Below are 27,407 nucleotides of genomic sequence, written 5' to 3'. Positions count from 1 at the left end.
AGTTTGCTAGATGCATTATTGGGCAGATCGCTGTCTTTGCTTTTACTGAAAAAGGGAACGCCTCAGACTTCACCCTTCCTCATACAGTAACTTTACCTTAGCAGTCAGGTCAAGCTCCAAGCAGTGAATTAGTCAAGATGTTGCTTAATCATGCAGCATTTTTTTACACAGGTTTAAATATTGGGTGGGGTGGTTCAGATATCGTCTCATAACTTTTCACTGACACAAACCAGCGTGTAGAAATCACCCCATGTGTTTTCCATTGGTCTTTTATAAATTCAAAATAAAACCTAAATTGTGCTTATTTTACACTTTTCCTAAAAGAAGTGTAAAACGTGCGATAATAACTGGGAATGAAGTTGGTTAAAATGTGCAACACAACATTAAGAGATTTATGCTTTATGATTGCTTTATAAACCGTAAAAAAAGAACCACCCAAACAAACAACAGAAACATAGCAGGAACACAACCTGAGGGTTAACGGGCATAGTCATTTTACGTGACACAATCTGAAGCATTGTCACTTATTACTGCCAATCCTATAATTTACTTCTAAATCTGAAAAGACTTCAATTAAATACATTGATTTTATGGATTTTTCAATCCTCCAAATGTTTGGCAAGATGTATCTACCTCATCAAATCTTTGTGCGTACTTTATTAACATATCTTGTGTTGCCTGTACAAGAAATGCTTTTATGCCTAATGTAACTGACCTGGAGAGAACTCGAACTATTGTGTCATGTTTGTTTGACTGGTAGATCATGTCTGCACTTGTCTGTTAAACTGATCTCACGTGATTGGAAGAATTAGTATTACTCCCACCACAGTGATTTTCATTTTCTGACATCCTTCCATTTCAAATGGGAATTGTTCGCAAAACCAGAAAAGGGCGTGTTTTTTATCAAAATGCCATTTCGCCTGTTCTCTGGTATTATAAATACTGAGAGAAAGCGACTTGGCTGCAGAAGCAACTAAACTAAGACCAGGTAAGAGTTTTATTCTATATGTGGTCCATATGTCATTTAAATATGTTAGATCAAAATGACTATTTTAATTCATATTTGTGATGACATTGTTTAAAGCGGCTTTACAGATATTTCACAAATGTGGTGTAAAGGATGAAACTGGCAATTTCTAAAACCACAGTTACATACAGAGAGCTGTAAAGGTTGTAAACACCTGTCACAAACAACAACAAAGAATAAGTTAGTAATAAATTAATTGTTGACTGATAATTATAAAGAGAAACATGCCTAGGAGTTCAGCTAAGAACTGAGCACATGCATGTGATTAAACATATCTGTGGAAATAAGTATTGAGTGAGCATCTGTTTATTGCAGAGCAGATTTGGGTTTTCCTATTGGTTGTGTGATTTCAATTTAATGTATGAACTTATTATGTCATGGATCTGCTTTTATGCCTACAGTCTCAGCAGTGCTAATCCCTCTCTACACGCCTCAATATGTGTGACCAAGGTATGTGCAATCTTTATTTCAACTTTTTAACTTTTTAACAGAACATTCTGCACACTTGAGGTACAGAGGGTAAATCAAATTGTCAATCTGTGTAAACGTAGAATTCTTGTTGTCTTTTCTCAGTTTTGAAAGAACTACTTTTATATCTGATCAAAAGCCTTGTCAAATTGTCAGGCATGTACTGTGCAAAACAATGTTTGTGAGTGTTTTGAACAAGGCACCCTCTAACATGTCCTTTTCATTCACAGAACATAAAAAGGTAAGACATTTACTCTCAACTTACTTTATATAAGAGAAACTTAAAAAAGTGCCTGTGTTACATACTTACGTATAAATTAAATAATCCTCTGTTCATCTTTTCTTTTTGTCAGAAGGACAAAGCTCCTGGACAAGATTGTGAGGTAAGATACAGTACCAGGCATAATGTAAACTCCTGTTGGGTCACTCGTTTTCTGCAGCTTAGGTCACTGTGCCATTCTGTATCCTTAAAGAGTGGCTCTTACCATGTGAGCTGTCTGTCTGAGCTCCATTGTGATTGAATTTTACACTGTGACAATATTCCTGGTTTGGGATCATGTTTTATCTGTATGTTCGATAGGCTCAAGCAGCTATGATAGGTGCATGAGGAGATTTTGTCAGTCTAGGTGCAGTACTGTACTTAACTGTAAAACTGTAAGGGCATGAGGAATCCATGCCACCTTTAAAGTTTCCAATGGTGAGAATTTTCTGACCACCTATTCTTGGAAACTGCAAGAGCAATTTAATCTTGTGTCATTTCTTTTCCAGGGTAAAGGTGAGCCAGGACAGGTAAGAACTGCTCGCCGGGTCGTTTGAAATTAGTTTTTGTGTTGTTTAAAAGTGCAATGATTCTACTGGAGCTAATATTTGCATTCTGTTGTGGGTTTAAATTAAATACTGTTATGTGAAGACATAAGAAGAATTATGTAATTTAGCCAAGCAGTGTTGTTTTAGAGACAACCTGGGAGGTAAATGACTTGTTTAATCCAGTTTTCTTTTGGCTATTCCAGGGCAAAGGAAAACATGGAAGTCACGGACCACCAGAAGGAAAGGGACCATCTTGTGGAACAGGGGCAGAACATGCAAAAGGGGGAGGACAGAAAGCGGGGCGAGGAGGGCGAGGAGGGCAAGGAGAGCACGGAGGGAAATAATGACAACAACATGTTGGATCTCTGAGGAAAACTATGCCTCTTTACAATCTGTTTTAATCTATTATCATCTCAAGAGATATTAAAAAGATAATCTCGATGTTTTAGTTTAAAAAGATGTATGATGAAAATGTAATTTTCAGATAGCCTGTACCTGCAAATATAGAGGCCAAGCACTTATAGCCACAAATGCCCAACTACCAGTGCAATCACAGGTAAGCAATAATGTTAACAAACAAACAAATAAATAAATAAATAAATAAATGAAGTTAAATGAAATGAAATGATTCTCTACTCTTTGCTTTTTGGGATTGCTTGAAAATCTGGAGAGGGTGGATTGAAATTGAAAATTGGTTTAGAGAAGCACTTAAATGTAACATTCTTCACTGCCTCTCTTTGTGTCTTTCATGATAGGCCTACTAGTTATGGGCAGTTGTTCAGATATCTGATAAAGCTTTTTCAAACCTGCAAATCGAATTTGCATTTTGAGTTTTCTTCTTCCTCTGCAAATAAAGAAGTAATAATAAAAAACTTATTGCATTGATTTTATATGTCCACATTTGGTGTCCTTCAATGTTTTGGTAAATATATGGTGATCATATTGCATCATGTTACTTCTGAAGCATAACATAAGACTGCTATACACTACTTTGAAGAATTGAAGTTAGGTATGAAACCCACATATGTGAATTAGTACATATTGTAATCATATTATATAAATTTGTGAATTTTCTAAATAAACACAGAAAGTTAAATGAAATAATATTGCTTATATGCATAAACATTGGCCACGTCTTAGTATGCAGTAGATTTTTGTTATAATACCGGCATCTTGTGGCCATCTGGTGTAATTGCACTATTTATGAAATGCATTTCTAAAATGAACCCTTATATGTATACAGTGTTTGTTATTTACAGTGTTCAACAATCTAAATTTCTGACACAAGCAAACACATTTCAATTCAGTGTTTTAACTGCTCATGTTAAATTTCTAAAAATATCATATTGCTATATAGTCATATATTTAATATTATACCCTTACAACAGGAATGAAATTGCAACATGACTGAGGACTAGTGGTTTGCATGGGCTTGAAATTTCAACCCAAACCCGGCTCAAACCCGAGACCTTGAGACCCGGCCTGACTGAGCCCAACTGGTGCTGCCAAATTTGAAAAAGGAAGCCGCTATGTGCTTCAGTTACAGCAATATATATCATACTGCTAATGCTAATGATATATCATACATATATCATTAGCTATATTTTTTCCATAGGGGATAGTAACAATAGCTACACAACTTACCAAGGCACAAAAGAAAGCCCATCAGAGGAGCAGTGTGATAGGCTAATAAACCATTTGTCTTACCCGTTAGTTGCGATCATGCACTGTACCCATCTAGTTTTTGTCAACTGGCTTACAAAGACCCGTTTTCTTTACCCTCACTAGTGCCTTTGCTGCCAGCAAAGCTTCTGCTATTTTTTGCACAGTATCTTTATGTTCAGTGGGATCAGTCTTCTTGCTATCATGGGTCAAAACAGCTTTGCAATCCTACACTGTACGTGACCAGTGAGCTTTTTTATGTGTTGTCAAAATGATGCAATAATATTTCCGCCACTAAGATGTTTCTGACTCACATGAAATTTTAAGAAGCAGAAGTTCTCTCTTTGCTCAATTTCATTGAACTTCATCCATAAAAATAATCATTCATTTTCACTAAACAGAAAAAAACCCCAAACCCAAACCGAGACCAAAGTTGTATGTGAAAAAGCTGACCTGAACATGGCATTATCTTGTGACATTATTTTCTGGTCCCCTAATCAAACCGAGCAGGACAAGTTTAAAGTCTCAGAAATTCGAAAGACTGCCACAGCACCACCATATGACACCAAATTTCGCAGTGGTGGCTGGGAGGTACCTTCTAGGTTCACACGACTCAACCAGCTGAGTGGGAAAACTAGCATATAAGCAAACAAAATCCAAAATGGCCACCAATTCAAGACCACAGTGACTGAAACACACATATACATATTCATGAGGTGTTTGCTCTATAGCGCCACCTTGTGGTTTAATTGGTACAATTATTTAGGGCTATGCTCAAAATGACATTACCATTTGACACACCAAGTTTCATCACTTTCATCACTGTCTGAAGATTTGGAATTTCTTTGCTATTTATGTAAAAAGCCACATGCAAATGTATTGGCTTTGTATGCGCAGTTTTAACTGTAGCAACGTTATATAACGTTTGAAGATATTCACAAGAACATGCTATATTTCATGTTTCATGCAAATTGGTCAAACTGTCTAGGAGATTATGAGTGTTTTTAATTTACTCAAAATGGCTCTAAATCCATAACAGTAGGCCAAGGGGTCATTGAGGCAAATTTATTCGGAGTAAGGAGTGGGATCTTGAGATATTAGTTTCAGGTGAAACAGAAGTTATCATTATGTAAATAATACAATTTCAGTTGGCTGCAACCGACAAACTTGCAAGTGAATCAACCAGGTCGAAGTAGGAAAAATGGCATAGAAAAAACAAAATCCAAAATGGCCATCAATGGTTACCTCTAACTTTTTCCATCCACTAGGAGCTTAAAACCAAAATATTCCTTTTTTTTAAACTAAAACATTTATTGCATGTAATAAAAAAACACAATTCCATAGACATATTGAACTCACAAATTAATAAAGTCTTTCAAACATCTTTTCTCTGAGCTTGAAGCTGGTTCTCAAACAATAATACAATAAAATGAATAGACGTATAAGACTATATAATAAAAACTGTATGGAGTCAGGTTGAAATATTGCCCCCAACAGTTGATGGTTTTCACAAAAAAAGTTTCGGTTACAGACACATAGGAAGGGGAAAAAAACAATGAATAAACATTGCTGAGAAAAACAGTTAAACAAAAAAAAGAGTACACAGCTTGTTAAAAGTTTTGTTTGTTATTGGTAAAAAAATGTTTTATTGTAAAATCTGCATTACTTCAGATACTACCCTGTGCCTAGATGAACAGGGCACGTTTTACAAAAAAACATCATCTTGACATTGTCCTTTACATTTGTTTTGTTCAAAACCTGCAAAAACATGAAAGGAAGCAAGAACAACAGCACAATTTCTGTACTAAATATTTAAACCAAGAACCAAGAACATCATATTTGTTTGCTCTTTAGATTCTGAATTAAAGACTATTTCACCTGTCCACAAAATAAAGATGACTGCAGCAATTTGGTATATGCTTCCAGCGTACAGTAAGGTTTACTGGCAATGTCACCCTGGTTGGGTGACTAGACAAACTGGTTGGATTACTAGGCTTATTTATGGTACACAGACTATAAAGCAGCCTGGATCACCTAGGGGTACGGGGGGTCTTATTCCAGCCAAATCAGTGTGCCCCCACCAGCTGACCTGTAACAAACACTTCAGCTGCTTATTTATTCCCAATTCACCAATATGTTCATACGCCTCACATGCAAAGGCCATACATTTGGCTATAGCACATTGGGTATTACTATTGGTGCACAGAGGCAATTCCCCCAATATCATTCCCCAGCTTTGAGACATGTACAGAGCTAAGCAGCTACTGTTGCCTCTGCCCACAGTACACAGCTCAGACTGCAAAGATCCTAGAAGGCAGATATAACGAACCAGAATTCTCCTGACTTTAAAAATGACATGGTCAAGACTGCACTGGGAGGGACATGAATATAATACCCAAGGGACGGAGAGTGCAATTAAAATGGGTCCAGCTTTGTAGCAGAACCAGCACCATATCCATTGGTTCCATTCCTACAAAGAAAGTTACAACACTGTCCTTTATATTTTCAATGTACTGCCAAAAGTGACATGAAAACCAAAAAAGTCTGAAGAAAAATTCAGTGAAACTAAAAAAAAACATACACTGACTGTTCAGGCATAGTTTGAAAATTGAAAATAGAGAATAATTTCACACCTAATTATTATATTCAAACCATAGGAAGAGTTCTTCCAGGTTCATTAAAGTGTGTAAATTTCCTCAAAATTAAATACATTAGAAATACAAGTATCCATTTCAGAAATTGTTATATAAATCAGGGACAATTTATTTTCACTTCAAACTAGAAAGCAGTTATGTTGTTACTGCTTAACTCTAACCAATACAGTAGGTCATATGAGTAGCAACATAAAAGCTCAATTCAAGAACCTCACTAGTTAGATCCAGTTTGTGATGCATTGGCATTTCTAAGATTCCAAGGGTAACATTGAGTGTTATTCAAGTCTTTCTTATATAGGAATGGTTAGACCAGGGACGGGGAAACTGAGTATTTCAGGATTTGAATATAAACATAAGTTTTAAAGTATATGAATATGCTAGGCTTCAATCATTCATACACTCCAACTTCGTACTCAGTTGTGTTGCAGAACAGTCATAGTCCAGACACAGGTCATAATAACTTGAGCCTAGCCATGATGATCTCCTTAACGCACTGTAAATGTACTGCATGCTATCAAGAGTTGAAGCTCATAACAGAACAAATCAGTAAGTTGAATCAGACATTTCAGGAATTTTACAGATTCTTCTGGTGTTTTCTCCAGCCTGCGGGGAACCTGCAGAATGGTTAGAGCAATATAGACAGCATTCTAAAAACAGCTACCAGCTCACAATAGCATAGACAATCAGAAAAGGCCTGTGCAAAAGAACCATGATAGTCATTGAATGTCATACAGTCACTCAGAAAAAGTAAGGATAACGACCGCTAAAAAGCATACAAGCGAAAAGGAATCGGACTGTATTGGCTCCCTGTAAATCTATAACCAAACGCAGAGATTCTAGTGTTTTTCAATTTCAATCAGAACTGTAACTGCATTTTAACTACCTGAATATTCCATAAACATCTCTATACTTTAAAGCATTTATTTTTCCTGGCTGGAAGATTTGCACTTTCAAGATTATTAACTAGGCCCTCTTGTTTGCATATGGAGCAACTTAATCCTACTGGTGTTCCTTTTCAATCATCCCTCCAGTTTGCATACATTGGTTCATGAGAAAGGGGATGCTTTTTACTTGTTCATATGCAACAGCACCTCATATAACAAATGAGAAAATATTAGTTCTGACTGATACATAATGGCCTAAATTAAAACAAGACTGTGTCTTGCATGTCATTAACAGAAAAAAACTTAACCTTCACATTAATTATACCAGTACAAAAATACATCGAAAGGGCATCAATTTGCTTGAGTCTCCCCTTCCATACTATACCTATGAATATGAATTTTAGAGAACTCCTGGACTGTGCTTCTGGCCTACTGATGTGTACTTCTGATTCAGAGAGACTCTGGGAACCCAAATCACCCAGCTCCTTTTTGATGAATGGAAAGAATTAATAAAAACTGAAAAATCCCATTTTGGGAACAAACCATAAAAATAAATAAATAAATAGATCCCACTAAATATCTGCCAGCACCAACAAAAAAAACGAATTGCCCAGTCCATACTGGTAACTACAGTGTTAGCCCTCTTACTGTGGAAGAGCTGAAGAGAGGTCTATATCTGCTGTGTCCTGTATGTAACAAAATGGTACATCAACTACTTGTATTCCTGCTCCACTTGAAATGTAAATAAAAGACTGAGAGAAAACAGTAACACAACATGTGTACTACAACCTGTGTCACTAGTTTCCCTTATGAAAAGGCATACAATATATCTAAACTATGCATACAATTTTGAAGTGCATGTTATATAGGTTGCTTTTTGGTGCTCAGGTGAATAAAATTGTTCTCACATTTATGGCTTCGGTACCAGAGAGCATGTACGCGTGCACACACACGCACGCACATGCACACACATGCACACACACGCACACAAACACACACAAACACACAGAGAGAGCACCCTACACACATAACAGCCTCACGGAAAAGAATGTCCATTCCCTTTATAACTTTTTGGTGTGTTTGGAGTTGTAGTGGCTCCTCATGTCCTTCCTGAGGCGGAACTTTTCCCCGCACACGCCGCATATGTACAGGTGCACGTCCATGTGCTGCTCCAGGTGCTCGTTGCTGGGGAAGATCTGGAAGCACACCTGGCAGATGGTCTCGCCGGCCGAGAGGTGCGAGATCATGTGACGCACGTGGTCGTGCTTGAGGAAGGTGCCCTGGTCACAGACGGGGCAGACGTAGCGAGCCATGCCCTTGTGCATGTCGTTGTGCAGCCGGAGCTGCCTCTCCCGCAGGAACTGCTTGCCGCAGGTCTGGCACGTGAACTGCTTCTCCTTGGTGTGAACGGTGTAGTGCTCCCGCAGGTGGCAGCGCTGATAGAAGCCCTTGCCACAGATGCTGCAGAAGTGCTTCCGCCGATGGTCCCGTTCGCCCTCCTCCATCAAAGACGAGCGGAACAGCTCCTGCTCCGGGCACTTGACCATGTGATCCACTACCAGCTTCTCACTTTCAAAGTGCAGGCCGCAGTGAGGGCAGCGGAAGGCTAAGCAAGTGTCCCTGAACACCTGGCACGAAGAGCCCAGATCACCCTCAAAGCCCATGTCGCCCTCCAGCAAGCCCTCCTCCGCGGCCTGTTTGTCCTCAGAGAGGGAGTCGTCCCCCAGCGAGTCCGTCTCTGCGTCCTGGGGCTCCCCGCAGCGCTCGGCGTGTTCCTGCAATTGTCTCCCTTTGATCAGAATTTGGCCGCACTTCCCGCAGGCACAAATGCTGCTCATGTGGCTGGAGATGTAGTGGGCGGACTGGTCGTCCTCCGTCAACAGGGCGCCGCATAACTCGCACGGCAAGCACACCCCTTCCTGCCTCTCTTCCTTGATCGGCCGCACTTTGGTCACTTTGCCCGCTTCGCTGGTGGACACGTGCCCCTCGAAAGGATCGTTGCTGTCCTCCATCCCGGACATGCCCATCTCTTCGTCTTTGTCATAAGCACTCTGCTGCTTATCGGTGTCGTCAAAATGGGTGTTGAGCATGCTACAGCCCTCTGCGCTACTCTCTCCCACCCGTACGACTTTTATACCACCCATATCCAGCTCAGAATTTTCCTCTGGCTCCACTTTGATAATGATGGTATTCCTAGCAGTCTTTGACTTGTTGAGTCCTGCTCCCACTGACTTTATCACTGTCTCCTTGCTGAACGTCTCTGCGTCTGACTTTTGGTCTAGCCAGTCGCTTTCTGTTTTGCATATGTCACCGTGATCTTCAGAGGCGTCTGAGGCTGTGCTCTCCGCTTTGCTGGAGTCGTTGTCGGCCCCAGCATTGGCCTTAGGGGCGTGGAAGGCCTTGCGGTTGGTACAGGTGAGGATGTGTTCAATGAGCAGCTTCTCGCAGCTGAAAACGAAGCCGCAGTCGTCGCAGGTGAATGTGCGGCCAAAGCGAGGGCGCTCCTTTATGCTGGAGCTCCTCCCTGAGGGCTTCTTCCGTAGGTCGCAGGGTTGCTCGGCCGCAATGTCCGCTATGTGGGGCAGGCTGTGGGACAGAGCGAGTGGTAGCACCACGTCCTCCACAGCTTTTCCTCCACATCCCATGGTACTGCTTATACTCTGCAGAGCAGGGGTGGAGCTGGAGGCCTGGTGCGCATGTTCCCCCTCCCTCTCCTCTTCACCTTGCCGTTGCTGCTGCTCATACATGCGAACACCGAACATCATTTTACCCGCTAAAGATCCCGGAGCTGTGGAGGACGAAGAGGAGCCAGATGAGGAGGATGAGGAAGAAGAGGAGGAGGAAGGTGTGAGGTTAGAGCTCCGAAGGTCTTTGAGATCGTCCAGTGAATCAGGGATGTAATACATCTGCAGATAGGCCATGGCAGATTTAAGCTCCTCAAACTCATAGGGGCCCACCATGATTCGGCCCAAGTACATGAGCTGCAGGATAAGATCGAAGCACTCTGCACTAATCTGCATGTTGCTGAGGTTGAGACGTGCCATAGCCTGCTGGTCCTTGATAAACATCATCCTGAAGTAGGAACTGCAAGCTGCCAGCACAGCCTTGTGGGCCCTGAAATATATGTCTCCAATGGCTATGCAACAGTCACACAGGAAACCCCACTCTCGCTGGTTGTTGAGCTGCTGCAGGACATGATCGCTGTGGCTCGGCCTTGTCATCGCGTAGTCTGATTACCTCACACGATTCCTTAGAAGTCAACAAGACATGAGACATATAAAATAAATTAGTCCACAAATTACAACATAGAATTGGCGCTTGCCTTTTTTTAAGCAGTTATGGTTAGCATTATTAAATAACCAAGAGCTAGAAACATGCACAAAAACAAATAAATTGTAATTACAAGAAAATGGCTTCACAATTCTTTATGCTAGTGGGATTTTGACACGCTCCTGCTGGGGTGTCAGTCTGTTGAATCAATCAATTTCAATACTACGTGGCCACAGACCAAGTAAATAATTAACAATTTATGCACGATGGCGTTAGCAGGCGTGTTTTTCCTCGGGATAAAACAAACTTGTAGAGTTAACATAAGCCACTACATTTCAATAAACCTACGATCTGTGTCATTCTTTCACGTGATTGTTTAATACAGACATCCAATTCCCACTTAAACCGGCGTAGTACGTTAGCGAACTAAGTGTGCAAAGAAAGAATATTATGGAATACCTTATGGTCGAGTGAAGTTTTATAATAAAGGCTACTTTAGTACTTAGCTCGCCGCCGCAATCAGGTGAATGCATTTAATCGCAGGCAAGGCAAAATAAATATGTGCGTAACATTATATTATAGAACACAGAACCAAGAACGTGTGGGAAATTTTAAAAGACTAAAAATACTCTCTCGCGATAATGTCGCACTGTAACTCACGAAATCGCCTTTGCTCCCTGTGCTTTCCAAAATATATAGCAAATGTCAATACACGCACTGACTGACTATTTTGGGCATTGACCCACCCAGTGGTTGCTAAGCCAAGATTGTGTAGCTACCGCTAGCAAAGTAGTTCTGTGACGTTAGTCTAGGTAGGAATACCTTAAGTTTTGGTCAACCGTGCCGCTGTCTGCACTTGAGTTTCACCCATAACTTAACAAATAGCTTGCTTTTTTGTGTTATTTGTGGAAACTATTATATTGTAACCATGTAATGCACGTACCACTGTTTAAGAACCGCTAATCGCGTTGAGCTCGGTGTTAGCCAGCTAGCAAGTTAAAGCAATCTTGCTAGCAAGCTACTAGCTTTACAGTACTATAAGCTAACGTTACATGTCCATGTAAACAAGGCAAACATTAGCAAGCGCATTACACGCACCATGCTTGTTCAAACCCATTGTAACTGAAAGGATAAGATTCCTTAACATAAGTTTGCCACTTAACATGTTTATTTGGTAGACCTGTGGAACGCATTTATGACAAACATATCACACATTGGCAGAAGCTTGGAAGCCCGTTTCTGACAGTTGGGGGATTCGTCCCGCCCACGTAGTTTCATTGGTTAATTTCGAAGATGGCTCATGCGGGCATTATAGCTGTCAATCATACCGCACCAAAAGTCATTAAACTATACTGTAAAATAATGTATACGAGGCCCATGCTGCTATAATTAGCATTACACAATGATATCTATGTCGATTAGACCAAGGGAAGTGAAAGCAAAACGGAAAGGCAGCAATCGCAATGCTGCCCGAACGACTGAAGTCTCACGCACTACCACCCCCGCGCCACTTCCCGCATTCACGCTGAGAAAAAAGCTGTATAGTATACAGAGGAATGGTTTTTAAAAACTGGCAATGCACAATATATAACACTTACCGACAAGAAAGAGCGCCTTTCTAGAAAACCACCAACTCTAGCTGGGGTGTATACAGTCCGAGAGTTGTGCTTTTTCAGTTTTATCCCAGTAAAGTTGTGGCGAGAATAATCGCAAAGGCGAACCCCTCCTGCAGCACGGATGAAAGAACTTCCGCACAGCCGCTCTCTGAGCTGTATCACCGCACTGAGTCTGTCTAAACCAGATCCAGCCCCACTCACGCAAATCCAGCCCTCACGCGGCCGGTTACAGCCGCCTGCGTATACAGAAGCCTAATTTCCCATCACGCAGAGCACAATATTAAACTGCTGTATCGGTGTAGCCTACGAGAAATGTCAATAATATTAACGATGATGTGGAGCTTGACTGTTCATGTTACAGAGATCACAGTTCGAAAACGTATTTTCAGTACAAACTTAACTGGATGGCTACGAGTTGGCTAAGCGAGATAGCTACATCTATTAACAAATAACTTAAAATTAAATGTGTTGTGTTTACAGAGAGCAACGCTTGTGTTTGAAATAAGTTAACCTGAATATATCCATTTCCCTAAATTAATTAAAATTAAAACCACGCAACTGATTCGGCTGCTCAACACGCAGCTGCGGTCAAGTCAACCCAATGCGTGCTTGCGCTGGCAGCATATTTTCTGCTGGCTGCACGAATTAATTAAAAGCAGAATTCACGAGCATCTGTTTAAAGCAAACGCTGCGATCTTATTGCCTTTAAATCCGTTGGATTTGGGCGACAGTAAAAACCAAATTTCAGACTGAAGCATCCACGCAAGAAAAATATGTTTTTAGAGAGCGTATGGTGCCCGTGAACACACTGCACGCTGTTCACAAACTTACTCCAGAGAAAGATTTTTTTTGAACTGCCTTGTTTGTAGCTGACTGACCATGGCCTCCATAAAGGTCTAGAGGGAAAGAATGAAACGTTTAGTACATTGATATCGATAGCTCATAAGGCTTGGAATTATCGCATCAATATCACTATACCCCATGTAAGTAAAACTCCACTACTCTGAGAACAGAACAGAACTATCTAATATTATGTACAGTATTATCACGTGATATATTGCAAGCTGAGCTCACACGGGAAGAAGCGCGAGAGCGCACGAGAACTCCCCTGCAGCAACAAATACAAAAATCAAAACCCATCTCTTGCGCTTAGGCGGTAAGAAATAGTTTTCCCTCATAGATATTAATTACAATGTTTTTCAATGACGTGTGCAATTTACGTGCATGTTCTCAGAATGCATGACACATTCTGCCACGGTCTACAATGTCAGCATGAACACTCGATTGAATGCAGACGTATGAAAATGGATGTGCTGCCTTGAAATTAGTTAGGGTATCGTGCTATCTAGCTAGTTACAGTGCGTGAAGGAATCGTTTTAAGGTTTTGTAAGAAGAATGGTTCATAATTTTATTGCATGGATAAATGCAGTTATGCGTACAGTCTCGAAGAATTAAATCACGAAGATACTTGTTTATGTATGCTGCAGCTGACAGATTATTGTGTTACCTGTAATGTTTCGTTGATGGATTGAATGGAACGGAAATAAAATAGATAATTTTCTTTGATGTAGAAGTATCATTATGGCCTGTGGGAGGGAAAAAAAACTTATGTAACTATTATTTTCACTTGGAAACATTTTATGTTTTGTGCAAATAAAAATAGCTGTAGCTGCTTTAACAACAAAACATGATTGATTACTATAGGAATCTCAAATATAGAAGGTCTGATTTCTGGGCTGCACCTGATGTGGAACGATGGGCTCTCATCTGATAACTGAAATTTATTGCTGTGAGTCCTGTCAAATAGGTTTAACATGCAGAGAATTTAGTTACTGTGTATTCTTATTATTCGAAACAATATATTGTGAAAAAATATATCACATTAAATTAAGTTTCTTTTCTGGCCTTTAGCAATCAGCTGCCTATAAATAAAAATGGTAAATAGCTATCAAGAACTTCTCTGACCAGCAGGGGTCACTGTGTTCATTGGTTACTCAATATGCAAGTGATCACCATGCCCTCTGTGTGACAGGTCTGGGGGCGCCATGGAAGTATCCAGCCACAGCCTGTTCCTCCTGCAGCAACTGAACATCCAGCGGGAGTTTGGCTTCCTCTGCGACTGCACCGTTGCAATTGGAAATGTCTACTTCAAGGCGCACCGTGCTGTCCTGGCTGCCTTCTCTAACTACTTCAAGATGATCTTCATCCACCAGTCCAGGTGAGGCGTTGCAGTATTTAGTTCAGGTGGTTTATGTGGTTTATGGACTGCGCTAATTAGCATTGTTGACTGCCAAATGCGTGACAAGCACAGTTTGCAGCTCGTAACAAGTTGTGTGTAATTATGTATGTAGATCAGATTGATTTTTTCAAATGAATCAATTAACTTGAACAAATAATTGCATGCATATATTGTGCACAGTCTAGAGATGATGTGCACTACATGTGTTCAGGAAATGTTTCAAACCCGTTCACAACAGTGTCAGTCCTGGTAAATCTAGTAATGCAGGTAATGTGGCTAACAAGATTTGGTGTTTACATATTTTTAAGTAGAAACATCCCAGTTATTTTTTCCATATCTTCCAAATGGTATCATTAAAAATACATATTGTGAAATCAAAAGTCAGATTTTTACTGGAGAAGTTTGAAGTTCATGAATAAAACACATGCTGTTCTAGCTGATGCAGGAGAAATAAAGTGAGCATCCAATAATAGCAGTTCCTGCAATGTCTGTTCCTTTGACGACAGTGAGTGCATCAAGATCCAACCCACGGACATTCAGCCAGACATCTTCAGCTACCTGCTGCACATCATGTACACAGGCATGGGCCCCAAGCAGCAGGTGGACCAGAGCCGACTTCAGGAGGGCATCAAGTTCCTGCATGCCTACCGGCTGTACCGCAGCGGAGGACAGAGCGGCCAGGATGCCCACGCCGCAAAGATGTCCAACCTCTATGGCATCCAGATCTCCCAGTCGGCAGCCAAAGACGGCCTGGGCCTGAAGGAGGCCCAGTCGCACGGCCTGGATAAGGAGCACGCCGCGGGCCAGGCTGAGCGGCCCCAAGCCCAACTGTCCCTGGCCGTGGGCCTAGAGGGGACATCCTCGGACAGACGGCACCCGAACCTGCACGGCTCGTCCTCCGCGGCCTCCTGGGAGGACACGGAGACCTCCGACCTCTCGCTGAGGATCAAGAAGGAGACGGTGGAGATGGAGGTGTCAGGTAAGCCCCAGACCAGCTCCCCCGTCACGGAGAGCCGCAGCCTGGGCCTCATCAAGGACGGCCCCCAGGTACTCTATTGCCAATACTGCGGGGAGCGCTGCTGCTCGCGCCAGGGCCTGCGGGAGCACCTCTTTGCCCACGCCACCAGCTCCCTGCCCTTCAGCGTGCCCGCAGCCATCTTGGAGAGTGGCGACCTGGAGGAGGTGTCCAAGATCAGGGAGGAGCTGGAGGGCCTGGAGCAAGGCTGCGCGTCGGAAAAGAGCCCCGGCCTGCCGGAGCGGCGGGAGGCACCGGGCCTGGAGGAGGCGCTGAGGCAGAGCCGGGCCCTGTCCGAGGAGCTGGCGGCTGAACTGAAGGGCAGCGCCAGCCCCGGCTCCCGCAAGAGGAAGATCGCATGCGCCATCTGCAGCCTCAGGTTCGCCCAGAAGAGCCAGCTGCAGGAGCACATGTACACCCACACGGGGAAACACACCCGCTACCACCGCTACAATCGCTTCTGCAGCCAGCTGATCCAGGCGTCCCAGCACTTCTGCGAGAGCCAGGCGGAGTTAGCAGCCGAGGATGCTGGCAGGGACGCTCAGGACAATGTCAGCTCCTGCTACTCGCTAGACTCTGAGGTCTCCCAAGAAAGCATTGATACTGCTGTCGTAGAGTGAAATCAAACCAAAACCACTTGCCAGTACTGTGTCCTGGGACAATTTCTAGGTACTCACCTATTTATGACACATAAATTTAGTTACCCTTTAGACTTTATTTCCTGTAAACATAGCTTCCAATCATGTTACATGACCAATGCCCTGTTTTGTCTCTCTTTCGGTGTGTGTTCCTTGAAGTTGTTGTAGGGTTCAATGTATGTTTTCTCAACAGTCAAAGCTACTAAATTGTGTAAAACAGCTTGTAAATCTTTTTCATTTCTCAGGTTCATTCCAGCAGCTAGTTTCAGTTTTGGGGTCAAAATGTATTGTTTATTGATGCATGAAAAGTAAAAAGTCTTCCTGAAATTAGTTGAGTTAATTATATTAACATGCACATTATCCAAGCTTTAAGAAGTATTTTTATTAATGTACTGATAAATAATTGACACAAGGTCGATTTTATTTGAAAATGAACCAAAAACAATACCGTTTTCAAAGATGGGAATGTCTGTCTTGACTAACCAAGTCACAACATTGTGAAATGATTGTTTATTAATAAGTTCTCATTTTCTTTTCTTGTTCAGGGAGTACACGTTTTGCTGTGGTAGTTCAGCAATTTGTTGTAGGCCTAGTTCTTTTAAATATGGCTGGAGCAGTGGAGCCTTAAGACCCCTTTCAAAATGGCACTCTTTTTGCAGTTATACCATTGGAACCATCGAAGCGGTTTCCCTACTGAAAATCGTGTTTTGAACATGTTTGTATCTTAGTTTCATAAAAGCTACTGTAAAAAAAACTAGTTAGTCAGTAGTGAAACCTGTTTAAGTTCTATTAAATTTGTGCTTTTCACTGCAGTCATTTTCCTCATGGATGACAAAGTTCATTGGACTGGAGGTCAACTGTTTCCTGAAAACGCTGCCATTCAAATATTTACATTATTATTCTGAACCCAGGCTTTATTCAGGTGTATTGCATATGTGCATTTCAGTCTGTATTTGGACAGTGACACAGGTTTTGCTGTTTTGGCTCTGTACTCCAGCACATTGGTCATCTTGGAGTCTTCTTGATCTGTTTGACAGCTGAAAAGGGGTTTTTCTTCACAGCTGAAAGTATTCTTCTGCTATCCACATCTGTGGTCTTTTGTGATGTACCAGGTTGTTTGCTATTACTGAGCTCACCTGTGCGTTCTTGCTTCCTAACAATGCAGCAAACAGTTGATTTTGACTTGGCTATGTCTCTGTCTCTGATAAATTTTTCTGATTTTTCAGCTTCATGATGGCCTGCTTTACTGGCATTGATTCTTCTTTGATCCTCATGTTGAGAAACAACAGCAACATACTCCAAATGCACATGCCACACCTAGAATCAGCTCTAGGCTCTAGAGCTCTAGAATCAGCTGGCCAAGAAACAGCTGATCAGTCAATTGTTCAATTACTTTTGGTTCCCTAAAATGGAAGAATTATGTATAAAAAGGGCTATATGATGTAAATACCCTAGAATTAAAGCTGACAGTCTTCCTTTTGCCCATTAATGGTTTCATTTCAAATACAATGTGCTGGTGTACACAGCTAAAACAAAAATTGTGTTACTGTTCGCATATTTACAGACTGCACTGCATATATTGTAAAAGTCCCATTGGATGTTTATGAAGACCATTTTCTTGTATTTGTTTCATTTATATCTATGTTATTGTAAGCGTGATCTATCATTAGTTTTATCTAATGGTTTCTCAGTGGTTATCCGAAGCCCCATTTAATCTCATTTAAGTTTTGGAAAACAGTAGTATGCCACACACATCTGCACTCACTACATTTGCATGATAAATGCAAAATATGGTTTTACATATGACCTGTGAAAATGCTTATCCAACTAAAATAGAAAGTTTTATTATTCCCAGCATTGTTGAGGAATAAAGTCCATGTTCACTGTAAGTCAGTAATATTCACATAAATCCCTTGTCATCAGTCTGAGTTTGAATACCCTTTCTTCTTTAGTTAGTTATTTAAATTCAAATTTATAGCTACTTCTCATGCACTTGGGAGTTAACAAAAATGAAATTGAAAACACATGGATGTATTTAATTCCCCTCAAACATGCAATTAACATGGCCAAAATGAGATGATATTTTTGACTGCATGGAGTCTTTAATTTTAACATCAGCACAGTGAATCTGTTCTCTAGCTATGAAATGCGTACTGCAGTTTTCTTGTCACATTAGAATAAATGCAATAGGAACTCACTCTTGTCAAATAGTACTAAGTGTAATGTGACCTGAAGAAAACAGTGCTTTGTAAGTAAAATTCTTTTTGTATTAAGTCAATGTCTGATTTGTACTGCTAACTGACAGAATTATGATAAAAACAGCAATATTTTATACCATCCTTTACTTTATATGATACCTAAAGTACTGAAATTCTCTAAACCTAATGGCATACCTTTTTCATTTGAAATTAAGTGTAAAAATTTGAAGAGAAACAATTTGCCACTTCTCATAATTAAGGGTTAGAGACTTATACATTTTAAGTCAACTGATTTTGGCTCTAAATATTTTTGAATGTTTTAAAAAGATGAATAAGAGCATTGGTGTACAGCAAAGCAAAATTATCAGGAAATATTCAATGTAATATTCTGACTCTTGTCACAGGACAAGATCTTTATTTGTAGTGATAATATCTTGCCACTAGAGGGATGCTTATGACCAGGACAGATTCTTGCTGAGTCTGTATTTCCAGTTCTCAGCATTTCAAAATTACAGGAAAGGTAAATGGTGATAGGTGACGATATAAATGACATAGTTCAAATGTCGCTGCAGCCTCCTACCATAAGGCTTATGCACTGGTGCATTGTGTTGGTCAAAAGACATTCATTCAGTTCATTAGTGTTATTGTTTTGACTGTGCCAGGCTTCCTTTGAAGGCCCCTTATTGTGGTTTTGTTTTTAAATTATATGATGTCTTGTCAACAATATGTTTTGTGTATTTTTCACCAAAACGATTAAAGTAATGTCCTTGATGTAAGGAGCTGATTCTGAAATTCAGGATGGACTGGGTATGCTTCAGTCAATATTAAGTCGGTAATGTGTTACCATTCTGAGAATCAATCGATTTACTACCATTATACCAGCCCCATTGCCATAAGGAGAGGGGCATGTGATAGGCACAACTTGGTATGATTGGTTTATTAAAAGGGGTATGATATGTGATGTCACAAAACCAATACTTCAGTTCACCTCTCCAAATCCTATTGTTAAATTGGAGGCTTGGTGTTTCCAAAGCTTAAATGTTCATACACAGATTTGACAATACTGTATCCCATACTACAACAGGTGTGCATTACAGTGCCATTAAGAGAACATAACATGTAATCAATCATGACTGGATTGATTTCATGTATTATGACAGAAATAATCTATGTTTCTTCACAAAGATAATTGTTTTACTGGACTGCTATTAGGGGAAAATATCATACTACCTCTGCAGTGTTCTCATAAACACATTTCCTAAAGGGCATGGCAGATATGGCAACTAAATAAATTATGTTTATTCAATAAATGTACTTAAAAGGATTTTAAAGTCATTACAAGGGGAAAATGTCTATTCTTATGATGTAATTTCCTGAGATACAAGGGTTCGGAGTGAGGATTCTTGGGAGCATCTAGGCTGAACTTTATGTACTGTTTTTAGCTTCCCATTTCTTCATTTTGTTCTCAGAGAAAAGAAGCAGGCAGCTGCACTTTCCTGGCTGCCAACAGGGTGCAGGTACCATTATTAGAAACTCCAGAAAGAAAACTAATGGAAGGTATGCTATTTTACTCAGGGCCTTTGTTTTTTTTCTATGTAATAGTCCCATAATACATCAAAACTACACATGTGGGGCCAGGAACAGCTGTGTAGATCAGCTATAGGTCGCAGGAGAAAACTGGTTTCGGTGAGTGGTTGGTGAATTGCGGATGCTATAATTATTGACTACAAAGCTTCACAGGAAAGTAAGGCCATAACAGTTTCATCTCAGGCAAGCATAACCAATTCAGTTTCTCCGGTGCCAGGCCGGCCATTTTGCCAAGACAGTAACTCTGTGGCACCACAGTATAAGGCATACAGAGTGGTCATCAAGACTAAAGCTAGGGAACGTAGGTGCCTGTAAAGGAGAAAGCATTCCCACTGGATCCTTCACAAGGCTATCTCCAGGGCCTGGCCAGAGAACTTACACTGCTTAAAGGTATAGGAAACTGGATTCAAATTGTGGTTATATTCCTCAGTCAGTCATAACTGATTTCTTTCAAGTTTTAAACCCAGTTATAGCTGACAAATTGTAATTGTAAACACAGGACCACAGTAAAGCTAAAAATCCTGCATAGTATGCCTTTAAGGCTCCTTGTTTAAAGAAGCTAAATGCTGTTTTCCACCATCTGAAGTCACAGACGGCTTGGTTATGGTTGTGTTCCAAGGGCTCTCATTGACATGGCATGAATTTTACCCCAGTCACGCATTATTACCAGAGGGAAAAGACTGGAAGCTTCATTTAAAAAAAAAAAAATCATAATGCAGTTTTTCAACTTGCAATCACAGTACTTTTATAATCACAATCAACATTTCCAAATGTGAATACAATTATACTACAATGAAAAACATTAAAATATTTAATACAATTTATGTTTTTATTTGATCTAATAAAAAAAATCAAAGCACATAAATGAAAATTGTAAACAGTGTTATCAGAAATTAGAAGCTGTATCCTTCTCAAAAATACCTAGATCTTAACTTAGAGACACCTGGAATACATTAAAGAATACACACATATTAATGCAGATACAATAACATTCACTTACACATCTCATAGAACTATACTGTACAATATACAAGCTCAGTTGCAAAAGTACTGGGATAGTGACACAATTTTTGTTGTTCTGCCTCTGTATGCCAGCACATTGCACAGCAAATTTTTGTCTTTGGAATAAACTCACTGGGAGTTAGAATCAACTCACTTTGAGTATACATGTGTGACTGTTGAATAGACTCATTGAATGGTCTTGTCTTCAGAAAGCAAAATGCATGATCAAATGATTTAAGGTTGAGTGATCGACTTGGCCAGTCAAGAACATTCCACTTTTCGGCCCAAAAAAACTTTGCTTTAGTTGCTTTAGCAGTATGTTTTGGGTCATTGTCCTGTTGTAAGTGGAAGCACTATCCAGTGAGTTTTGAGACATTTGGTTAGATCTGAGGAGATAAGATGTGTATGTAAACTTCAGAATTCATCCTGCTGCTAACATCAGCATTCACATCATCAATAAACAGAAGCCAGCCAGTTCCAGTAGCTGTCATACAGTAGCTGTCATACATGGCCAAACCATAACACTACCTCCACCTTGTATCGCAGATGAGGTGGTATGCTTCGGGTCATGAGCAGTTCTTTTCTTTCTCCATACTCTCTGTCACTTCTGTACATGTTAAGACTTGTCTCATCTCTCCATAAGACTTGACTTGTTGTAATTTTTAGCTATGCATTTTTAACTCAGGAAATGAGCATTCATGCATGAACTATTGATGCAAAGACACACAGCTAGCCAAGAAACAGCTGAGCAGCCAATTGTCCAATTACTTTCGCTGCGCAGAAATCCCCTATAATCCATACATCCATCCATCCATCACCTGATATGGATGTAAATACATTCAAATTAAAGCTACACTTTAACCTTATATTCATTGTTTTATTTCAGATCCTACATGCTGCAGTACAGAGCCAAAGCAACAAAAATTGTGTCACTGTCCCAATACTCTTGTATTTAACTGTATATCATGTTACATACCAGGGCTTCCCAACTGTGGTCTTGGAGAGCTGAGGGATTTCACCTTAAAATCAACAGTCACGTCAGTCTAGGTAAACCCGATAAGATTAGTTAGATGTGTAATCAATTGATTTGTAAATGTGTTGATAGCTCTCCAGGACTGAGATTTGGGAGCCCTTAGACATAGATTCTGCCCTATGCATTATTCGGGAAATACAATGTAAGAAAATATGTGTAGTCCAGTCAACTACTCCCTACTGCCATTAAACATTCTGCCCTTAAACATATTTTTACATCACAGGAACACATTAAGCAGCATTTTAGCACAACACATTTTTTATTGATGAACCAGTTATATTAATGGAACACTATGTCCATCAATTTATACTTGCTGTTTTTATCTCATGAATGAGTCATTACAAAATTAGGTTAAATGCAGAAGCAATGCTGAATATCTTTTTTTTTCATTTTAAATGCTACATCTTCATACACACTAGAGGGCACTGTTTCTAAGCATGTGTCCAGTGATTCAAAAAAAATGTCACTGAAATGTTACCCAGTGCACTGAAAACCAATCACAAATGAATATCACCATTATCTTATAATGTGTGTATCTATTTGAACCATGAAGGGTACCATTTCTAGATATCTCACATTTATTTGAAAAGGTAACCACAATAACAGATTTAAACTGGTACATTGGACAAGGAGTTAATACTATGCATCTAGTGTTACACATAAGTTATGCAACATTTGATGTACTGTATAATGTGCATGGAAAATTGGTAAGTGAAAACGAGTGTTTGAAAGCATTCCCAATGTCATGGATATGTCAAGAAGGAGGGAAGCAAGGAGTGCAATTAATTCTTTTCTTTTTTTTTTTGCATGAATACTGGCCATTTACAAAATTAAAATGCACTCGTATAACTATCAAGACCTGGTTTGGTGAAATAAATCTTACACATTTGCAAATCTGAGGGAGAATGTCCTGCTTTCTACTGCAACAGGCAAGAGCTGCTTTGGTTTCAGTACTCAAATGTAAGGGAATCCATTTTTAGCACTGATTTAAGTTACCAATATTTAACATGAATTACATAACAAATTTGGAGTTAACAATAAGTCAGCATTACAGTAAGTTACACATGAAAAGCTCACACTGAATCAATGAACATTGTTTGGCTAATTGCAAGTACTCTGTCTACTTTTTCTGTTCTACTTTCTCATAGAATCACCAAAGACAGAATGGAAACATTACCTTAAAATAATATACTAGAAATTCAAATAGGATTACCTGTATGGAACAAAAGGAGTGGCCTCTGGTGCCATATGAGTGTATAGCCACACTGAATTGAAGTTGACAAGTCCTGGCGTATTAACCCTTTATTAAGTGTGTTTAAAATCAATCAGTCACGCCTTGTAGAGTAAGTTTCACTCCACATTTCAAAGCACTTTCTGCAAAGATTCTTAATTTAAATAACCTATAATTCTTTTCATTTTCATGTACAATTCCTATTATTAATTGTCCATATATTTCCAGACATTTTTCTCTAGCTACAAAATGCAATTATATTCCTACTGAGTGCCACCGAATCAATGGAAATAAGGGCATTGTGGTAATACTACCTTTTTCAAGTTGAACAAACCATTGAAAGCAAATACCTAATGTGGCAAAATAATTTCCTACTATTTGCTGGCTTAATCATTAGCGTCACTGTAGAGCAGATTGCTGTGAAGATTCACCTATAATCACACTATACAAATGGGTCAGTCTTATTATCTATGTTCATTACGAGCCCATCCAGGTTCTATAAATAGCCTACTTGCATTAGTGCTAGCTGATTCTGCTGTCTAATTCAAAGATTACCCTGCAAGTCTAAATGCACTGGGATAAATAGTCATTGATATTGATTATTTTGTATATATGCCACATACACATATTAATCTATATGTGTAACACGCATTTGCGTATTTTGAGCTATTATCTCTGTTACCTCTCTGACATAGTGAACATATGGTAATAAAGTGGTCACTGAATCAGGAAATCTCAAGGGGATTTAAACAGAGGAAACACAATCCTAAACAAAAGTGTTAAGTGTCATCTTGGAATTCATGATATTCTGTGTGAATCCTCACTGTCTTGTTCTTTAGCTCCTTTGTGAGTTGGTCCAGAGCAGCTTTCATGGCTGCCTGGACCAAACAGCAAGCAGTCTGCACCAGCAAGACGTCGCTGCACTTTGAGTCTAAAACCTTGACATGAAGGCTGTGCTTGTAGTCATCGTCTTTCTTCCGGAGGTTCTGTTCAGTCCACACCTCAGGCCCATTCTCCACACCTCTGTTTGTGTCATCATAACACAAGTGCAAATCATCAAAGTTGACATTTTTCAAGGCGATGTTATCTTGCATGCTGTCTTCATCTGTAACTCTGCTCTGTGGGATGGTTTCTTCAACCGACTTTTCATCACGTGCCACAGATTCTTTGAACGATTCACATGAACCTATGAGCGTATCATTCACAGGCAATCTTAGGTCCTGCCCTTCTAGAATACCCTCCTGGCCTTCCCTGGTATCAACTATAGATAGCCAAGAAGCTGATGCACCCTGGACAGCAAAATCTGTGCCGGGAGTCTCTTTCACCAACAAATCTGTAATCACAAATTCAGGATGTCTGTTGGATTCTGTGGTATCCGCCATTATCCCATTTTCATCAGATGCTTCAGCCAACGCTTGTGGGTCTGCTGTCTCTCTCTGACCACTTGCAATCATAAGGTTTCCAGAAGCCTCCAGGTCTGTGTTAGTTTCCCTCTCTTCTCTGTCCCCTTCTCCAATGACACTCACCTCCACACTGACGGTCAGTGACTGCGATCCACTCGCCTCTATGTCACCATCTGAATGATTTCCTTGTTGGATATCAGGGGGTGTCCTCTGGCAAGCACCACCTGCATGTCTGTTAGAAAGCACAATGGTCTCTTCATCGAGATATTCACTATTTCTTTCAAGCTGCTCATGGAAAAAGGGAGAAGGTTTCTTCGGTCCATGCTTTAAGAAATGTCCAATTCTTTTCCGCAGATAAAGGTCTGGCCCAAGGGAGTCCACGTATCCAAAATGTGTCACTTGTTCTGATTGTCTGTTTGCCTTTTTATGATGACTGGATGCATTTAACAGCTTTGTAATGTTCCACCGTATACGCACTGGGAATGGTGCTCTTCTTTTCACAGTTCTGCATCCCTGGTGGTTGTTCATCTGAGCATTTTGTTGTTTTTCAGGGGGTAATGTATTGCTCATACCTAATTCTGTATCACACTCAAATTGTGCAGACTGTGTATTACGGAAAGTGACATCTTCCGTTGCTGACATTTTTCTCAGTCTTTTCCTCCTTCTTCTTACGCAATTAAGAGAAGAGAAGATTCGCTTCCAAAACCTCTTCCCAGACTGTTCTTTTGGGTCATTTCTGGTATCTGAGTGCTCTGCTTTTTCTTCACTTTGATTTCCACTATACCATCCTTCAGTTTGAAATAGATTTTCAGGTGTTATTTGTTTCACCTCTGACTCAACAGGTTTCTCTTGGTTTTCTGAAATACACCCTGGCGACCTTTCCTCATGGATTGTGGACTGCTGGGTTACCATGGCGCCCCTGTGGTTCCCATAGCTGTTGCGCCCTTCAGCTTGCATGCTAGGAGTGTCTTCCCTGCCTTCAAGGTCACTTTTAGCCTTAGACTTGCCCAAGAGGAGTCTTGGGGGACCAGTCAACTTTCTCTTAAGTCCAGCTTTTCCCTCACCATTTCCCACTGGGGCCTCTCGGATCAAACTGGGTGACTTGCAATTAAGCACCATGTTTAAATGTGTATTTGCTTTTCAAGAAGCCTCACAAGTCAACATACTATTGTCACAGATTAATACTGTCTCCAATCTCTTATGAAACCAGCATTGATTAATGATTCTGATTCGGTATTATAATGAATTACCTAAGACCTGAAACGAAATGAAAAAGAAAATAAGGCTTACCAGATTATTGTACACAAATGCAATTGTTTCATCACAATCAGTACTGCTCTCAAATGTTAGTAGTAGGCTAATGATTCAAAATCACTTTTTAAAATTTCACGGTCAGCGTGAGATACATTTTCTTGCATCTCAATGCCCAATCATTGCAAATTAATTGGATAGTGCCGTCACCCTGTGCTCACATGAGTCAGAATTCTTCAATTGCCAGTTACACATTTTGACCCACAGAATGTCTATTTATATTCCCAATGACTCATAGAGTATAGTGATTCAATACATTTTTATTGTTTTCCGTGAATAATCAACAATGTTGGATGTGCTATTAAGATAAAGCATCTACTCTTTCATGTTACGATATTTTGCTATTTAATTAGCCCTCTCTGATAGGTTACAGTAGCCCACTATCGTAGCCTACAGCCTTTATATATGGCATGAAACAGGATGCAACACCAGTTTCTTTATTCACAGTGAAACCTGTACATACCAGCATACTATTTCCATGAAATACACCACATTAGTCATTTATCTTTTCCACAGGACAATACAACCACAAGCGCAATCCAATAGCCTACTACAAATATCCGCACCGAGAATGTAAACATCCCACCAGATATTCTATGGAATCGATTATCTCCATACAAAGGATTAGCTCGTGTAAATATTTTGCATTGGGCTCATAAATACTATTCGCATTTAATACTTGTTCGTTGCTTGAACTGAATTATTGCGAAAGGATCGTTTAACGTAACCTATTTTAAGATGACGATTGCTGCATATTTTATTTATAGTAGCTAATGTTTGCACCACCTCAGTGGTATTAAGGATTTAATAGCACCTAATTAAGCCGAGCCAGAATTTTTCTGTAACATTCTAAACATTTTAGATAAAATAAAAGCACGCCTGATCAGTTATGGTAATGTTGCAAACTTTTCACAAGTTTGGCAACAATAATAACCACAGTACTGTAAACAAATTGTAATGAATTAAAACACCATTCTAGATTTTATAGAAATGTGCATACATTTTTTAGAAAATAATTTACTCACATCAAAGCAATATTCTGTGATGTACAACGAATTCTGTTTCCAAGTTCAAATGAGTGAGAAGAGATAATTGAATAAACCACCGGACAGCTAATCTTCTGCAACCTCGCGCAGGACAGCAAGAATCCGATCTCGCGTCTCCAGCAGCAGTCAACATGTAGGGACGTATTTGGGCTCAGTTCCCATAGAAACCTGGAGATTGGCAGTTGCAGTGGAGAGCTGTCATATACGAAAAACACGCTCATAATCAATTATGATGGGGAAAAGGACACTGAACGTGGACACGCCTTGCGCTTCTAGATTCAAAAAGTGTGGTTTTCATACTACTTTCATACAGACT

General features: G+C 40.1%; 3 protein-coding genes and 1 long non-coding RNA gene across 8 annotated transcripts; 2 read left to right on the top strand and 2 right to left on the bottom strand.

Moving 5' to 3' along the window:
- The first annotated feature begins 838 nt into the window (after positions 1-838).
- Positions 839-3,178, top strand: LOC118209438. Its single transcript, XR_004761721.1, has 6 exons — positions 839-988; positions 1,429-1,477; positions 1,726-1,736; positions 1,849-1,878; positions 2,264-2,284; positions 2,506-3,178. It is a non-coding gene; the product is annotated as an uncharacterized LOC118209438 (long non-coding RNA).
- A 1,835-nt stretch (positions 3,179-5,013) lies between these two features.
- On the bottom strand, positions 5,014-12,917 carry zbtb1 (zinc finger and BTB domain containing 1). 4 transcript variants are annotated; one of them, XM_035389755.1, is made up of 2 exons: positions 12,371-12,917; positions 5,014-10,760 (listed from the first exon to the last, which is right to left on the bottom strand). In XM_035389755.1, the coding sequence occupies exon 2, from the start codon at positions 10,721-10,723 to the stop codon at positions 8,564-8,566; it is 2,160 nt and encodes a 719-aa protein (XP_035245646.1). In that variant the 5' UTR covers positions 10,724-10,760; positions 12,371-12,917; the 3' UTR covers positions 5,014-8,563. The 4 variants fall into 4 exon arrangements, with proteins under 4 accessions (XP_035245646.1, XP_035245638.1, XP_035245654.1 ...); XM_035389747.1 differs by having other exon boundaries at positions 5,014-10,751; positions 12,371-12,916; XM_035389763.1 differs by lacking the exon at positions 12,371-12,917 and adding an exon at positions 11,433-12,057 and having other exon boundaries at positions 5,014-10,751.
- Positions 12,918-13,316: 399 nt separating this feature from the next.
- LOC118223200 (zinc finger and BTB domain-containing protein 25-like) lies at positions 13,317-19,249 on the top strand. 2 transcript variants are annotated; one of them, XM_035409443.1, is made up of 3 exons: positions 13,317-13,371; positions 14,421-14,606; positions 15,134-19,249. In XM_035409443.1, coding segments are annotated over exons 1-3 (1,317 nt in total). In that variant the 5' UTR covers positions 13,317-13,369; the 3' UTR covers positions 16,263-19,249. The 2 variants fall into 2 exon arrangements, with proteins under 2 accessions (XP_035265334.1, XP_035265342.1); XM_035409451.1 differs by lacking the exon at positions 13,317-13,371 and adding an exon at positions 13,464-13,544.
- Positions 19,250-20,875: 1,626 nt separating this feature from the next.
- Positions 20,876-27,191, bottom strand: LOC118224129. Its single transcript, XM_035411327.1, has 2 exons — positions 27,071-27,191; positions 20,876-25,991 (listed from the first exon to the last, which is right to left on the bottom strand). Exon 2 carries the CDS (start codon positions 25,851-25,853, stop codon positions 24,111-24,113), a length of 1,743 nt encoding a protein of 580 aa, XP_035267218.1. The 5' UTR covers positions 25,854-25,991; positions 27,071-27,191; the 3' UTR covers positions 20,876-24,110.
- Between the last annotated feature and the right edge of the window lie 216 nt (positions 27,192-27,407).

Source organism: Anguilla anguilla, chromosome 1 (assembly GCF_013347855.1).
Source record: "Anguilla anguilla isolate fAngAng1 chromosome 1, fAngAng1.pri, whole genome shotgun sequence".
Lineage (NCBI taxonomy): Eukaryota > Metazoa > Chordata > Actinopteri > Anguilliformes > Anguillidae > Anguilla > Anguilla anguilla.
Note: the sequence above shows the minus strand (reverse complement) of the source record. Positions and strands in the feature narration are given on the sequence as shown.

Bases quoted from the DNA above. Each gene is read 5' to 3' on its own strand.
- LOC118223200 (XM_035409443.1), top strand. The intron at 14,607-15,133 runs GTGAGGCGTTGC...CTTTGACGACAG, and splicing joins ATCTTCATCCACCAGTCCAG to TGAGTGCATCAAGATCCAAC.
- zbtb1 (XM_035389755.1), bottom strand. From the start codon at position 10,723: ATGACAAGGCCGAGCCACAGCGATCATGTCCTGCAGCAGCTCAACAAC.
- LOC118224129 (XM_035411327.1), bottom strand. From the start codon at position 25,853: ATGGTGCTTAATTGCAAGTCACCCAGTTTGATCCGAGAGGCCCCAGTG.